General features: G+C 31.5%; 1 protein-coding gene across 1 annotated transcript; it reads left to right on the forward strand.

Moving 5' to 3' along the window:
• The first annotated feature begins 3,932 nt into the window (after nucleotides 1-3,932).
• Nucleotides 3,933-13,083, forward strand: LOC148611176 (uncharacterized). The gene is made up of 5 exons (XM_088591428.1): nucleotides 3,933-4,134; nucleotides 8,862-10,342; nucleotides 10,720-10,928; nucleotides 11,609-11,640; nucleotides 12,545-13,083. The coding sequence occupies exons 2-5, from the start codon at nucleotides 8,916-8,918 to the stop codon at nucleotides 12,806-12,808; spliced, it is 1,932 nt and encodes a 643-aa protein (XP_088447554.1). The 5' UTR covers nucleotides 3,933-4,134; nucleotides 8,862-8,915; the 3' UTR covers nucleotides 12,809-13,083.
• The last annotated feature ends 873 nt before the right edge of the window (nucleotides 13,084-13,956 follow it).

Here is a 13,956-nt window from a genome sequence, read left to right on the forward strand (position 1 = left end):
AACGGTGAAGTATGAGTGGTGATTAACATAATTATTAGATTTAAATATTCTGTTAATTTCATTGGTTCCTAAACAAGCCCTTAAACTTGCTTTAAATCATATTAAACAGAAGTTTTGTTTTGCTTCTGAATTCGTTGTGTATTCTTACCGGTCAATCGGTCCTTGTATTTTTGTCAACATTTTCAATTTTATACCAAATACACATACATTTCTGAATTTCAGTTTTATACGAATATGACATGTTTTTGCGCATCAAAGGTCATTCTAAAGTCATGCACATTTACACTTTTATCTACTTAAGTTGTGGACCACCGCACGAAAAATAATTGAGCGAAGATATAAGATCTAATATCAAGATATTGACAGTTACCAGTCCACCGTTTATATAATATAAGATGGTATCTTTGTATTCAAATGTAAAAACAGGTTTGACCAAATTATATCCGCCGCTTTTTAGAATTAAATGGTAAATTATGTCCACATTTATTTACTCAGCTTCACCTAACAACCTGTTAGAAGTCATATACTTCGAATCAACTTAAGGTAGCAGGCGTCAGTTAAAGGAAGATAACCCTTATTGAAAGGTTTTTAGTCACTAGAACGTTTGAATGACCTCTTTTTGCAAGTATAAATTGAAATTAATGTTAAAGGGAAATGACTCTAAGAAAAGGTTCAACTTCTAGAACAAAGATCTGTTCATTGTAAACTATGAAATCGAAGTATTGATTCAATGTTTCAAATGGGTTCATTGAAGAACATATCTGTAACGAGGTGGGGAAATGTTTGAAATAGTGCCTTCTATTACAATCCAAGATTCCTGTAGATACAATATGTAAATCGAAATATAAAGTATTAAGACAGTACGGCTAACCAATAACTTTGTGACATATTTATTAACCTTAACCTTAACCTGAACCTTGTAGAGTTGAGAAAAGATACATGTTATTATAAGCCCTTATAAGATATTAAGTTTTCTGTTTTTATTTTGTAGTTATGTTCAGGATACGACTTTATCCAGCATTTAACTATATTTACTATATTAGTTTGCCCCTTCAGGCAGAACATTAATATTTGTGTGACATTACTTTGCAACAGCAGTCAAATCATGCAGTGTCCCATAATGCTCTTTTCTCAATTACAGTCATAATAATTTTGGTGACCTTAGTAAAATTACATTATTTTGACCATTAATTTGACTAAGAAAGAAATTATTCCAATGCTTTTCCTCAAGATCATTTCAACTTTAAAAAAAACTAAACGGTGAACTTTTTTTAAAAGTTTGTTTATAGATTTGTATATGATTAGTCCATGTAATATCACTTTAGTACGAAAACTAAAACCTGAAATATGGACTTTATGCAAAATAAAGGTTTTTATATAGGCAAATAGCTGAAAATTGCCCCTTTTTGTTATTTTGCTAAAGTAAAAGCCCAGTATATGTAATACAATACAAATAGAATAAAAATGTCATGGTAAATCCTATATATTAATCCTTTAATAATCCATATTAATGTTTAGAATTAGTTTGACTTAATATTCAATTACTTTCTCTATTCATATAATTCGTGAAAATGACCATAAAATACCACATATGTTTCAGTTTGGCTTATGATTCAGATTTCTAAAAATAACAACTGTTTAGTCCTTAGTGTTCAAAATCTGCACGATGAAGTTTCCTGAAAATTTGACCGAAGAATTACTACAGAAAGTGTAATTTCCTGTACAAATTTGAAAAAAAATGATAATTGGAAAATTTTGGGGATACCTCAGGTTTTACTACCTTCAGGGCGATGGACAAATTTGAGATTTTATTTACATCTTAAAAGTATTGAGACTAGCATCAAACAAGGTGAACGCCTTTTTTTGATATTGGACTCAGAAATCATTTAATCCCACTATATATTCATTGAGTTTACTCCAATAACATGCAGACAGTAAACTGGTCCAGAAATTCATTGAAGCAAAGCAATCATAAAGATTCATTGTTTAGTAGTTCAAGTGAAGTATAAATAGCCATCACTATCAGATCAGCGTGCCACTGTTGAAAGAAAACAAGTACTATCTTTAAAAAACATAACCTACGCATATTCTCGCTTTGTTAACTGTGTTTGAACTGTGTGATCTCTAAACTGGGCTTCGTATTTCAATAATTGAATATATAAAAAGATTGTTCCATATATAAAATTGATTGAAAATATTCTGGAAATCAATGTCCCCAATGGAGCCTTAAATTTCTCGTTGCTATCACAGTTGTCCAATGCAGTGCGTGGTTGTAACCTAGATCGGTCAGGTTGCCATGATATGGAATACCATCATGAATGTCATGTGATGTCAAAGCGAACTCAATCGGACGGAGAAAAAAAAATCATCTACCCGAGTAGTGAAACAGAAAAAAGTCCATTCGTTAAGGGCAACAACTAATGTTATATTTAAATCTCAAACTGGGTGACTGGCGGTACGCGCGTTTTACTCTTATAACTGAAATTCTCTTGAGTGCATTTAACCAGCAAAAATTACTCTTATACCGAAATAATCAATACTTTTCTTCTTTTTTTTTGAATTTTTGAATGTTGTTTTAGCGAAACTGTGCAATGATCAATAAAAAGACTATCGGTCGAATAAAGTGAGAGTAATGAACTGCAGGATTATTCATAAAGAAAATAAAGGGGTTATTGTAGCGACCGATATGATAAGTTAGGGATGAATTAAGTCTTGATGAATTGAATGACAGGTTATTTGATATTCTATATGTCTTTGACTTATTTATAATTTATTTTTGTTTAGAAATACATTACATGTCATCTTTTTGAGAAAAGGATGCTATAAATTTAAAAACAAAAATAAACATCATAATGGGCTTTCCTTGCAAATTTTCCCATTATTAATGCAATATCGTGTTATTTGATAAGTGAAATAAATAGAAATAAATTTGATATTTAGAATGTTGTAGTAATGTAGCGGTTTTTTTTTCAAATGTGATAAAGTTGCCTAATTCATGTTTTATCGGTTAAATTGACGCTTTTGGCATTCCGTAGGGCGATGCTAATCACAAATCGAACACACCAAAGGTTAGATTTTTACCTGAAATAATTAAGGCAGGGATAAAAGATCGGTTCAGTTCATAGTATTGACTTTGATACCGTGAATAACCTGCCTTCCAACCATATATTAGATCCTTAACTCTGTATTTTGTTGTTGATATTTTATTTTGCATGGCGTATTTAACATTTTTTAAAATGAAACTTGTTTTAAACTTCATCAAGACTGATTCAATGTAGCAAGACCTGAAAACGGTTTTCTTGAATTGTTGGTTGTTTGTGACATTTTCACAATGACTTGCTCAAGGACAATGACATTTTTTTTTTTTATCAAAATTTTTATTTTTGTGATTCTGTTATCTTTAATTTTACTTCTGAAATTTACAACGCTGTTTTAAGGCTTTGTTTACTGTATATTTGTCAATAATGATCGATGTATTTCACTTTCCTCTATTTTGTATTAAAAGATTCTTAAACTAGAGCCTTCATACTTACTATAAAAACCTATCAAAATTGGACATTTATACTGATTATATCAAGTTATTTACCTGTTACATGTAAATGTCCTTTATCGTTTTATAGCAGATGTAAAAGATTATTATACACAATACCCTTTTAACCTCTTACATATACTTACAATTAATCAAAAGGGGAGAAACATGTTTTTTCGTCGGATACATAGATTTTTTTAGTTTTTCTGGACGAACTATTTTCAATGACGCTTTACTATCATATTTAAAGAAGTACAAATTATTTTATATCTTAAAGAGCGAACATAACATTTTAATTGTATGTTGTAGATTTATTTATGGTGTATACAACACGGCGAGTGACAAAAATTTAGCCCTAGGCTATACTTTGAAAGGTAATACACGTCTTCGGTCGTGGCCTCGTTGGGACGAACATCTCAATATGTGCAATTACATTACTTAGAATTAAGAGTTATTTGCATTGGCTTGTCAACATGTTAAAGTGACCGTAACATAAACAATGTAGAAAATATTTAGAAAATATGGAGTTTTTATAAGCTTAATTGTTAGTGATTTTTTCTTCATTTCCGCTGTCGTGCATTGGAAAATTTACCTGAATGGCTGAGGTCAGTTGGTTCACATAATTACTTATAGTTTTATTTCCTTGTTCTGCATGACAATCATATAGACAATAACAGTACACTAACTTGACGTAAAACTGATATACAAATGAGAAGTAGAACCGCTGGAAATTGCCAGTCTGTGGTTGCATTTTCACCGATTCGAGCATATTTTTTCGTGTATTAAAGGTTTGTTAAGTCAGTGCACTGTTATTGTCTTTATACTTCAACAAAAATGTAAAAGAAAAACGAAAACGATGTTTGAAGCAAGAAAAGCAATTTTTTATTCGAAGCGGGCGAAATCCTGACAACAGCGTACAGTTTGTGTCAAAAAAGAAAGTCATTTCCATTCAATGACCGTATGTCACTTGTAAATATACGGTCAATACATTTTGACTGCTGCTTAAATAGAATGGTTTCAGTAAAAAATTTGTAACAAAATACTATTTGTTTTCGTGCCATGTATCGTGGCGTACGTAAACAGACGTTGAATACAAAATTACAATCATAGAGCACAAACCTAGATATTTGCGATATGTACCATGAACGATGTAATATGAAAAGATCGCCGTTGCGACTGGATCATGTGTGATAGTGTTTCATTTTCTATAAAACTTGATTTGTTGAAAGCGACGTTATGACATTCCTAACGTTGATATCCTGACATCACTGGACGATGACAAATGCCGTATATCAAGCGGCTAAGTAATAATATTTTATTACTCGTAGAAGTTGATTATAGCAAAATATAAACTCGCTTTATTTAATTTTAACATCAAAACAAACTCGTGGCTTTGGCTGCCAGTCAGCTGTAGTTGTCTTATATCCATCTCTACCATCAGATTTTATTTCTGTGGTCTTACTAATCTGTATTCCCATTTCCATGAAATCCTAGTATAGTTCAGTCGTTCCCTGCATTCACCCTCAATAAATGGATATTATTTGATACGGAAAGAAATTTAATTGTTCGGATTAGCATAACTAGATAATGTATTTCTATTAGTTCATATGTTTTATATTGATATCAAACAACATCTTGGCATTGTTTTAGTTTTCTACATATACATATATTTTTCTTAATTATATTTTTGTTTGTTTTCTTCATTTTGGGCTCAATGAAATTTTATTCAGTGATTTTGAATCTTTTAACAGAATTTAGAAAGTTGACAAAAATATGAATCTAACACCATTTACATGCACGTATTATTGTTAGATCTGCTGTTGTCACCAACAAAAACACTAAATAAGGTCATAAATCAGTAATATTAATATAATTTTATTTCCGTAATTTAGCGTAATTTATTGCGAACTTAATTCTATGCACTGTTTTTGAAAAATTTGAATAATTTGCTAGACAATATGTCTAAATGCTATTTAGTACTTCCTTCTAACAAGGACATATTCTAAGGGAACAATTATGAAGCGGATATCATGATATATCAACTAGTGACATCTGGACCTAGGTGGAACCATTTTGACAATAATAACAATGGCAACTTTGTAAATAACATGTTGCATTGCAGTACTATACTCTGTCACTTCCCTATACGTGAATATTGTGAATGAAATTTTAAGTGTATAAAATTTGGCTACATGAATGAATTAGACCATAAATTTCTGCCAAAAATCCATAAATATTGATTGCTATTAACGGACAATGTTGACTCGGTAATTTCCATGGGTCTTGTGAATCCTCCCAAGGATCACTGATTTACACATTATACTTCGTTAAAAAAATATGAATGAAAGTCCATATCTAAATCGCTTTTTCGCGAATCCGTTCAAGCTTTCATACTAAAAACGATCAATCACTCTTTTTTATTTTTTTGTCGTTTCATACTACTTTAAATTATTTCTTATTAGTTTGTACCTATATGTAAATCAGTATGCACAATGTTTTTGTTGAAAATGTCTACAGAAATGAAATGGTTAATATATGTTAATCGTGTTTGTTTCCATGTTTAAACGGTATTTTACTCAACATTTTTCTCTTGAAGACTTAATTCGAACGCTTAATGTTTACGTGTACAAGCTATTAGAATCACACGTAGTATTTCGCTTTGTAAAATTAGCAACATTGGTATTCAATCGTTATACATATACCATATGTGTAATTTATCTTTGTTTTACTGAAGTTCTACAACCAAATTTGTATTTCTTTACACGAAAGGAACAAAAAATACATGCGTGTCTAATATGTAATGATTAAATACGTTTGATCCAGTGCTTTGTGTACAGGTTTGACACATATGATCCATTAGTTGAACAGTTTAAGAAATACCAGCTAACAAGATTTAGTATGTTTAAATGTGGGTACTTGGTTGGCTAAGGAGAAAAACATATAAAGTTAAGGACGTTATTGATCAAACAGAAGAATTAATCATAATGACCCTAAATGAATTTATTAGGTAAGTTATATTATATTCACATAAACCCATATAAACTTAAATATTACTAGTAAACTACCCATATTGACATTTAGACATTTTTTCGACGCAGTCGGTATAAATTCGCTTTTTACCCTTCGACCTTAATGACGCGCTTCTATGGAAACGTAAGTCACCTGATCGCAATTCCCGATTGGCCAATTACTGATAACTTAGTGGCGTTCGAAAAAAAAATTGCATAAAAAATTGTAACTGCGTAACATGTTATTTTCTTGAATGAAATGTCGAAACATATCAATAAAAAGAACAAAAATTTACTGCGTCGAGTATCTTTGTTAAAGATAGTACTTGTTTTCCGAATGTGGCAAGCTAATTCTTATAAAACTTGAATATTGGTTAGAATCTGTTCACCTAAGAATTATGAAAATGAATCTGGGATCAAAGGAGCATTCATTATCATTTTATGTATAACAAACGTTTCACAGATAATGTTCCATGTTAGCACGGGGAAGTTAATTTCGTATTAAATGTATAAATATGTCTATTAAATATATATAAAATTGAATTTAAATTTTACCACTATATCATTATTTGATACGAATACTTTGATCATTCACCTTACATAATAAAATGTTTTGATGACAAAAGTATCGTTGAAAGAACGATAACTTTAATTAATTTCAAATTACATTGTTCTTATGAAAACAAAAACTTTATGGAGCACAAGCAACTAACGATTCAGTGGTTGATTCAATGTGCAGTCCTGTTTAATTGTTTCGTAGTGAACTCCGACAACCATTTCTATAAATGTATTTTTATTATATAGATAGCGGTGTTTTATTGAATGTTCCCAGTGTAATAAATTTCGATAATTCACATCGTGAAATAAATTCGGTACATTCACTCTCGCCCTTTCTCCCGCCATAACGTCACAACTTTGATATCAATTCGCCAGTCACAGAATTTCGAATTCATATTGAAAATATCGATAAATTATGAAGAAAATCTATATGATAAATAGGATAATCAATTGGTTCTCGAAAATAACCAAAATATTATCACTCATGCCAAGAACGCTTGCGGATCTAACTCGTGCACGGAACAAGTTCCGCACACTCGTTAAATCCAGGCGTTCTCCGGCACTCGAGATGATATTTTGGTTATTCACTCTTTCCAATTAATTATCCTATTATTTTCACACTAGTGCACATGAAACATGGGCATATTTATTAGGAAAATTGGGATACGAGTTGCATTTTAAATGATTTTATATTGAATATTGTTTATTTGATACGTAAACGTTTATACAATTACAATTAGTCAGTATTATCAGTACGTCATCAAATATTGTGAACGTACGTATGAAAATCGCACCAGACATTATCACATTGACATACATTCCAAACATTGTAAGCAATATACGGTAATGGTATTTATTTGCATTGGGTTTTTGTCTACACATTTATGACAATAATGACATTTTATCTACATTTGTTTGTTGTACTGAGCAGACATTTTTGACAAGTATTACTAATTGAAAGCATTTTTATCATGTACATAATTACTTTTCAAAGGATGATACAATTGAGATAAAAGTACTTGTGTTTAATCCCTTTCCACAACGTTGTTTGTCTCTAACACTATTTCTGAGTCGATATATAACGCTGGGTCGATATATAATGCTTTGGCTTTTTGTACGCATATCTCAATTTATTTTTCATGAATTCCATAATCTGTTATTTATTTTGTTTGATTTATCCTTCCACTACATCATTAGATTTGGTGTATGCATCTCTTTTTGTCCCTTCGATTTATGTTTTTATTTTTGTTTGCCTTTTTCGCTATTGCCATTTCTTGGCGTCCGTTGTCCGTCATCATCGTCCTTAACATTTTTTGTTATTTTTTCCTTTGGCACTATTGGACCAATTAGAACCAAACTTGGTATAGGTGGTCATTAAGGTATTCTATCTATATCTAATGTGGAGATTTCTGATCTGTCAACATATATCATTATTTGGTAGTGCTAATATGAAATTTGGTCAAAGACTTTTTCGTATATAAAAGTATGCAACTATTTACGAAATATATAGTATTGTCAATATTGTCTTATTTAAATGCTAAGTTCGCGCCGTTTAAACTTTTTTCCAAATCATAAACATGTTTAGTATATTCCATTTCGTCTTATGTTGTAAAATTAATTTATCGATTTGTTGTGCTATAAAATTGTATATTCATGAAAAGGATTCTTTTATTTTCGGTCCCCATGTTTTAAATTCTTGTCATGTTATTAAATGAGGAATGCACCTTTAATTAATGACGGCAATTAACTTCTAACTTTTCTTTTAGAAATATAACAAGATGCATGTGATAACGTAGAGCAAAGGACTTTAGATAAAAGTCATGGATTGGATGTCAAATGCCGTTGTATGGATAGCATTTTTGTTTTACTTGGTTGAAGGAAGAACAGCACAAGTGATTGTCAAAACGAATTCGGGTCCGTTGAGGGGATTTAAAGTTCTTTCCGGAAAACTAGAAGTTGCTGTATTCAGAGGAATTCCGTATGCCCAATCTCCTACTGGTCAAAGAAGATTCAAACCTCCGGAGCCAGTCTCACCATGGTTGGATGTATATGATGCGTTAGACTATGGCCCAAGATGCCTTCAAAGTTCATTGGTGAAAGACAGTGGAAGTATTAGGGGCGAAGAAGACTGCTTAACCCTAAACGTTTTTAAACCTATGCTCTTTGAGAAAGAAGATAATAATATACCTGTCATTATAATGCCACATACTGGCAATTTCATATCCGGATCAGGACAGAATATTGACGGAGTCGAACTTGCAAAAAATCTCGAAGCCATTGTAGTCACCATGAATTACAGGTTGGGAATATTAGGATTTTATTCATTAAGGGGTCATGTCAGACACAATATAGGAATCCGTGATCAGATAATGGCAATGACTTGGGTGAAGAAAAATATTGAACATTTCAATGGAAATCCAAATAACATTTTACTTATTGCAGATCATATTATGACTCACTTACACTTAATGAGTCCGATGACTAGGAAACTCTTCAATCGGGCTTTATCGTATGATGGAGAATCGTATCTGACCCCGGCGAAAGATTTTACTTTTCAAATAGAAGAACATCGTGAACAACTTGAAAAATTTTGTGGAAAACTAGAAGAGACTGTGGATATTCCAGTTGAACACAATACATGGGTATGCTTACGGAAACTCTCTACAAAAGATCTTGTAAGCCTTGCATCTAAACTATCAGAAAACGGTTTGCTGCATCCGTTCCGCCCTGTTTTTGACGACGAGGTTGTTAGCCCAGATTCTCATATCACTACAAGTTTCCTTCATTGTGATTATATGGCTTTTAAATCGCAGTTGGATGTAACTGGTTTGAATGATGAGATTACCAACAGCACAGTGTGTCGCGAAATGTTCAAATCGGTTTCTTCTTATGTAGCCAAAAACAGATTTACCGGAAATGTTCATTTAGTACTTGAAATAATCAATTCTCATTATTTTCCATCATTTTACAATCAGACATATAATTTCTGTAAATCGATTGTAGATTTACTCAACAATCTCGTAATGTCGGACATAATTTCTTTCACAAATCATCACAGTCGGACTGGCTTAACCTTTTTGAATTTTGTAAATATGTTGACATCTATGACGAATTCCTCTAATGGTTTGAAAGAACTACAAGGCGACATATCGTGCATATTGACTAATTTGGAATCCCCATCATGCAAATTTAACCAAACCGTGAAAGATGGGATCACAAGTTTAGTTCGGACGTTTCTGTATCATGGGTACATTATTTATTTGTTTATATACTTCATGCTTCTGGTTTATAGATGTTCGGATTTTGAAAAATATACTTGCAAATATAGTTACAAATTTTGGTGCTGATATTTATAGTAACATTAACAGTCTTTAAAAACAGTAAAAGAAACCAATAACAAATGAAAACTTTGAAAATGTTCAATACGTTTTCTCTAACGCTACGCTAATCATACATTTTTCAATATAAATATTAATACGTCTTGATGCCAAACGTTATTGAAATTACTGATTAGAAATATTTTCTTTACACGTAACGCAGAATTAAAAAAATAGACTTTGTGATTCCCATATCTCATTAATGTAGAATCTTAATATATGAAACAGTGTTTTCCAATCATTGTAGGTATCCGACAGTGAATCCAGGTGTTATTTGGCGACCATATACCACTTCCAGTAAAAATTATCTTTACACCACTCGCACTAGTTTTCGTGCTGGCGATAGTACAAATTGGCCAGCTGAAAGAACAGAACGCCTATGGCTGGACATTTTACCAGATGTTACTAATGTTGATATGTCAGAAGGACCGGCCGTCCAAGTGTTGGAGCATGCTGGTTTGTATATGGACATAATTGGGGGGATTGAAAGTGTGGACTAAAAGTTACCGCATATTGATTTACCCATATTAAAATTCAAGGAAAACTATCAAGTGATCAAATCCTATAAACAACGAGCAAGGACTACGATGCAAAGAAGTACAATTGACCTTCTTCTATCTTTCCAAGATTACTGCCCCATTATCAGTATAATGTCGTCAGGGGGAACCAAACAAAAGCTGATGATGGCTGACAACGTTATAAACACTTTCTGTAATTTGCTTCTAAACTACAGTTTAACTGACTAGCAGTGGTTCAGATTTCTCTTTACAAACTCGTGTTTCTTTTTTCTTGATATTATTGGCTCTTAAGTATTTTGTTTTATAGTTTAAATTTCATAGGCACTATAAAACGCGATGTAAAAAAACATAAAACCCATGTAAAAACAGTTATCAGAATCAAAGAAAGAAAGAGTAGATACTACATCTGAAACTTTACTCGACTAAAGACTGACATTATCTGAAATACATTATATACTTTTTTTAATATCTGACAATTTAATGTCTCTTTTTCATGGTGAATTAAGTCAAACAAAAACGGTTTAAGGGTAAAGGACGTTGTCGTAATATTTTAGTGTCCATATATAACTAAGACTATAATTGATATATGACTATATAATATTAATTATTGTATTGTAGTAACTCTATCATGGGGTCTTACAGAGCAACAAGTAAGTACAAGAGCTTTCTTTATTCTCCAAATTTTTCTGGATAAATTTGTATGGTTCTAAAACATCATTATTTTGTACCATCATTGCAAAAAATATCCCAATAGAATAGTGGTAGATTCATACGAATCCCTAACAATTTCCCATTTTTGCTTTCAGAGCTAATAATGGTAAAATCACTTCTTTTTTTTCAAATTAAGGCAAAACCATGATGAAAACAATCAGGGTATCCGATTTGTCAAAATAAATTGAAGTGGAGATAAAGGATTTTGTTCAGTGGAGAAAATAATTAATAAGGACTTTATTCCATCATCACCAAAAATAAACAAACAATTGAAAAATGCTGTTCCATCTGTCACTAGTATGGGAATGTTTAATATTATGCAATTTCTGTGCCTTGGTCCTAAAACTACTTACACATAAATATGAAATAGTTTTAATGCGTGCCTTTTTAATGTTTTTAGTTAATAAATGACAAGAAAGTTTAAGTATTTAACAAGAATGTTATGGCGGTCATTACTCTACAATAAATTGGACATCACATAACTGTTCTCCAGAAACCACACATAAATATATAAACTAGGTCATTAGTATGCACGGTTTAGTAGTTTTTCAATGGATTTGATTTATTACAGAAAAACTGTTACATTGCTGTCTTTATGTTTTATTTTTACATATCTTACAAAGAGGTGTAACAAATACAGTTTGTTTAATAACAACACGTAGACTAGACAGATTTTTATATCAACATTTTATTATTAATTGTATTATATTTCTTGTGCATAATATATTTTTGGAATTTGATTTAAAAATATATAATTGTTTATTTATTATTTATTTGTTATTTATTGTAATTTTTATTTCAAGAAACCGATTCATTTTATAATTTTATGATTTATCGTTTCAGTTGGAAGCTTTGGTTTTTAGTCTGATCTTAGCATGCCTTGTTCTGTTCTGTGTGACCTTGACATTGGTACGCATCGTCTGTTTCGTAAATGGCAAGACCTTTTACAAGAAAAAGAAACAGCAACCAAAGAAAGACATTATTTTAACTGACACAAAGAAGAGAAAAGACAGCGACAATGTTTTATCGATAAGTGAAATATTCCGTACACGTGAAAGTCTATCGTTAAATAGAAGGCCCAGCGATCGTTCAGACATTGAGGCATGAATCTAATTCTACAAACAAGAGAACGGATTCTATATGTTATATATTTATGATTATCACATGGTATTTATGTACCGACTCCTCTCTGATGCACGAAGAGATTATTTTATGTAAGATACGACGACGATTACACACATGTACTTTGTTTGTGCATTGGAATACGGCTATTTATAAATATGTTTTCTATAAAACATTTAATTCCGATGGTACAGATAAATGAAATTTGAACAAAGTTCTTAGCAATTCTTGAACTGATTTCGATTGAATTTTATCATTTACTTATAATTTCTTTGACAGTGAGATGTAATGATTGCTTTGAACAAAGAGTTCTATGGCACCTCATGTCTTTGCCATGTGTTTTAACTCTGACACCCTGACACTGTTAGGAATTGTTTACGATTTTTGCAATGCCTTTATTTCTTCCATCAAAGCAGTTAACTGGTGTAAGAGAGTAATCAAGGAAACCAAGGTTATAGCGGTTAATCAAAAGAATGTAATCCAGGGACAAACACCAGATATGTAAAACAGAAGTACACACCAAAGAAAATAGAGTAACTAAAATCATGCACACGAAGTAACAAAAATATGTTAAACATATTAAATGTATATGGGAGTTTATATCGCAAAACGTAAACATTTCCTAACAATGTCATTGTGTCATGTAAGAATGTCATTCTATGTCAGCGGCATCTGTCTCATTGGTAGGTTAGCGTCATGCATGTTTGGTAATTTGTTTATTCGGTGAGACATGAAATCTAAATTAAGATATTGTATTTATCTTGTTAGATAGACACTTCACATGAGGTCATTATTTCAGATTGTGGTGACGACCACAGTACTCAATTTCAGAAAGGCTGAGCATATATCTATCTTTGAGACTTATATGACAACAGCATTACTCTTCAAAGAAATTCAGATCTGATATACTGTAAATACATACTGTATAGGCTGCAGATATTGATATATTGCGTCTCAGAAATGGTACGTTTTGCATTGGAAAGGCAATATCAGAAACATAACTTCATACGAATATGGAAACAGATCGGTCAAGAGTGGCATACAGTTTACTAATATTCACATTGGTATCACAATACTTTGATGGAATATTTTACTGTCGAAAGAAAATCCAACAATTCAACAATATCAGTCTT

Source organism: Perna viridis, chromosome 7, assembly GCF_037379345.1.
Source record: "Perna viridis isolate PV_CMFRI_1.1 ecotype Kerala chromosome 7, ASM3737934v1, whole genome shotgun sequence".
Classification (NCBI taxonomy): Eukaryota; Metazoa; Mollusca; class Bivalvia; order Mytilida; family Mytilidae; genus Perna; species Perna viridis.